This window comes from Loa loa (genome assembly GCF_000183805.2).
Source record: "Loa loa unplaced genomic scaffold supercont3.315, whole genome shotgun sequence".
In the NCBI taxonomy this organism is placed as follows: Eukaryota; Metazoa; Nematoda; class Chromadorea; order Rhabditida; family Onchocercidae; genus Loa; species Loa loa.
In genome coordinates, this window is record NW_018108495.1 from 69,619 (window position 1) to 72,406 (window position 2,788).

At 25.3% G+C, this 2,788-nt stretch overlaps 1 protein-coding gene across 1 annotated transcript; it reads left to right on the forward strand.

Moving 5' to 3' along the window:
- Positions 1–665: 665 nt before the first annotated feature.
- LOAG_14307 (hypothetical protein) lies at positions 666–1,051 on the forward strand (the record flags this gene model as incomplete). Its single annotated transcript, XM_003149804.2, has 2 exons — positions 666–871; positions 961–1,051. The coding sequence occupies 2 exons, from the start codon at positions 666–668 to the stop codon at positions 1,049–1,051; spliced, it is 297 nt and encodes a 98-aa protein (XP_003149852.2).
- Positions 1,052–2,788: the final 1,737 nt, after the last annotated feature.

Consider the following 2,788-nt stretch of genomic DNA (forward strand, 5'->3'; position numbering starts at 1 on the left):
ATTACTGCAACAATAACAACAACAACAATAACACCTACTACTACTACTACTACTATTATTACTGCAATAATAACAACATCTCCATTGGTATTATTGCCGCAACAAACCAATAACGTTTATCATTGCTGCATTTATTACAACAATAACAATGCTACTACTACTACTACTATTGTTACTGCAATAACAACAATATCTTCATTGCTATTATTACTGCAATAAACCAACAACGATCTATCACTGCTGCATTTACTGCAACAATAACAACAACAATAGCATCTACCACTACTATTGTTACAGATTACGAACTAGTCTTACTTACCAGTACCATTATTACAAAAAAAAAAGACCATTAGTGCTATGATTCTAACATTCATTGTTATTTCAAGTATTTGTCACCATCATTTATTGTCCAATAATATTTCTGGTTCTCAAATAGTTGTACTTATATAGTAGAACAGAACGATGAAATTTAATTCATTTATAATTTAAAATAATCAAAATGTTGTCATCGAAATAATTTATTTTATATTTAAAAATTAAAATGATATAATTGATAGTGATATAATTGATTTACGTAATACGTGAACATATAATGATTACAATACGAATTAGCTAATTAGCTAATTAAACGTATGTTAATATGATTGTTAAATTAATTATTTGAGATGGCTAAATCGGAAAGTCATATTGTTAATGATGGAATGATTGGGACAAATCATACTCTACAATCTGTTATCTTTGATAATTTTAATCATTCAAATATGTATAAACGATCACGTGTTGGTCTTCCGTTACATATAATTTCAAATGATTTATACGCATCCAATATGGAAACTATTGGTACTAAACATTCCAAAATAGAAACTTTCTCGTAAGTCCTAAAATTTCATTTTATTAAATTTCCAAAAAAATTTTTTTTTTAAGAAATATTTAAATTTGTAAATTATTTAACATTTTTAGCTGGACAACAGTACCACGAGGATGGGATGTTTTTCGTTTACTACCACCACCACCGGATAACCTGAATCGTGGTAAATACGAAAATTATTGAAGGCTATTATATTCAAATAGTTTTAATGAGAAGCTTCAATTAGTGTCCTGTTTTTAATTAACTCTCAACGATAATACGGATAAATATAACTCATAAATTTCTAACTTAATTGTATAAATTGAATACCGTAATAGATTGTAAAGATTTGAATTCGATTTTTTGTTTTTTGTTTTTTGTATTATCCAAAAATCTAATCTATACAATAAAATAAATTGAATACCGTAATAGATTGTAAAGATTTGAATTCGATTGAATTGAATTTTGAATTCGATTTTTTGTTTTTTTTTTTTGTATTATCCAAAATTCAATTTATACAATAAAATGTTAGGATGATTAGGGAGATAACAAGTATTAAGTAAAACTAATCAAGTAATTGATGAAAATAATTAGGTAATTGATTGCTTCTTCCACAAATTCATTTAATCGATTAATTGATAAACTTTCAGTTATGGTTTTTCTGGTAAGTCGTGGTTCTGTTCAATTTACAAGAATCAAAAATCGATTTTATATAAATTATTTTTTAAATAATTATTTGATTTAAAACAATTTCTTGCTAAGTTAAATTATGAAAAATCAATCAATAATTTGATTATATGTTTTTGATACTATTAAACTTTTGCTTTTATTTGTTCATTCCATTTACCTTCCTGTTTTTTATGTAATTTTTAAAAAAATGTAATCAAATAATTTAATTTAAACAAAGTTTAATCTTTGGTCTAATTTCAGGTTTTTGGTACGATGTAAGCTTACAAATATTAAAAATAACCTGTTTTTGTGTTCTTTTCTTTCTAACACTCATTGGTGCTATCATTGCAAAGGCAACATTTCTACTGATGACCTCAGCAATTGGTACCATTAAAGTAAATCTGACCATTTGCAACGATAAAATCCCCGGTATGTTCCAGTAAAGTCTAAGAATCATTGATATTTATGATGATGATTTGATTAAAATGATAAATGGAAATATGCATAATTATGATAATGTAAAAAGATAAGATCATAATATCATATTATCAATAAAATCGTTCGGTTTATTACTATTATCAGTTTAGTTTATATCATTGATAGTAATTTATTAAAGTAGTTAAAGTATGAAATGAATGATACTGTTAGAAATGATAAAGCAATCACTGTTTAAATGAAATCTTTTTTTAAAGAAGGAATTGTGATAATGATCAAATTCTTATGCATTATATGATAACATAAAGTGATAATTTGCTGATATCTTTTTCACATATTATTCCATCATTATCTTTAGTTAATTAACTACCACTTTAACAAGGAAAATAATAAGTGATGAACAATTTTATTATTTAATTAATTAATTAGTTAGTTAATTAATTAATGTATTAAATGAAACCAATTTCTTGTTTCTCGGCTTAGCAAGATACTTCCTTTATAACTGATCATATTGCGAACCGGATAGCTACTTGTTGGGAAAAACTGGTTTGCTTGTTCAATATATAACTGAAGTGACGGATTTACTTCTTAGTGTTTATTTGTAATAAATATATCAGTTAGCTTAAGTGAAATTTCAAAATCAATTAGGAGAAGAGAATTTGAAATTTCAATTCAATATGTGTTAAATAACAAATAGAACTAACCAATTAATTTCACTTTCATATGCTTTTATTGAAGACATCTTTAGGTAAATTCGTTTTACCTATGGTCTAGTGAGGATTACTTGCGATTTAGTATCTAGAACGAATTATTTGCGATACAGTATCTAGAGTAAAT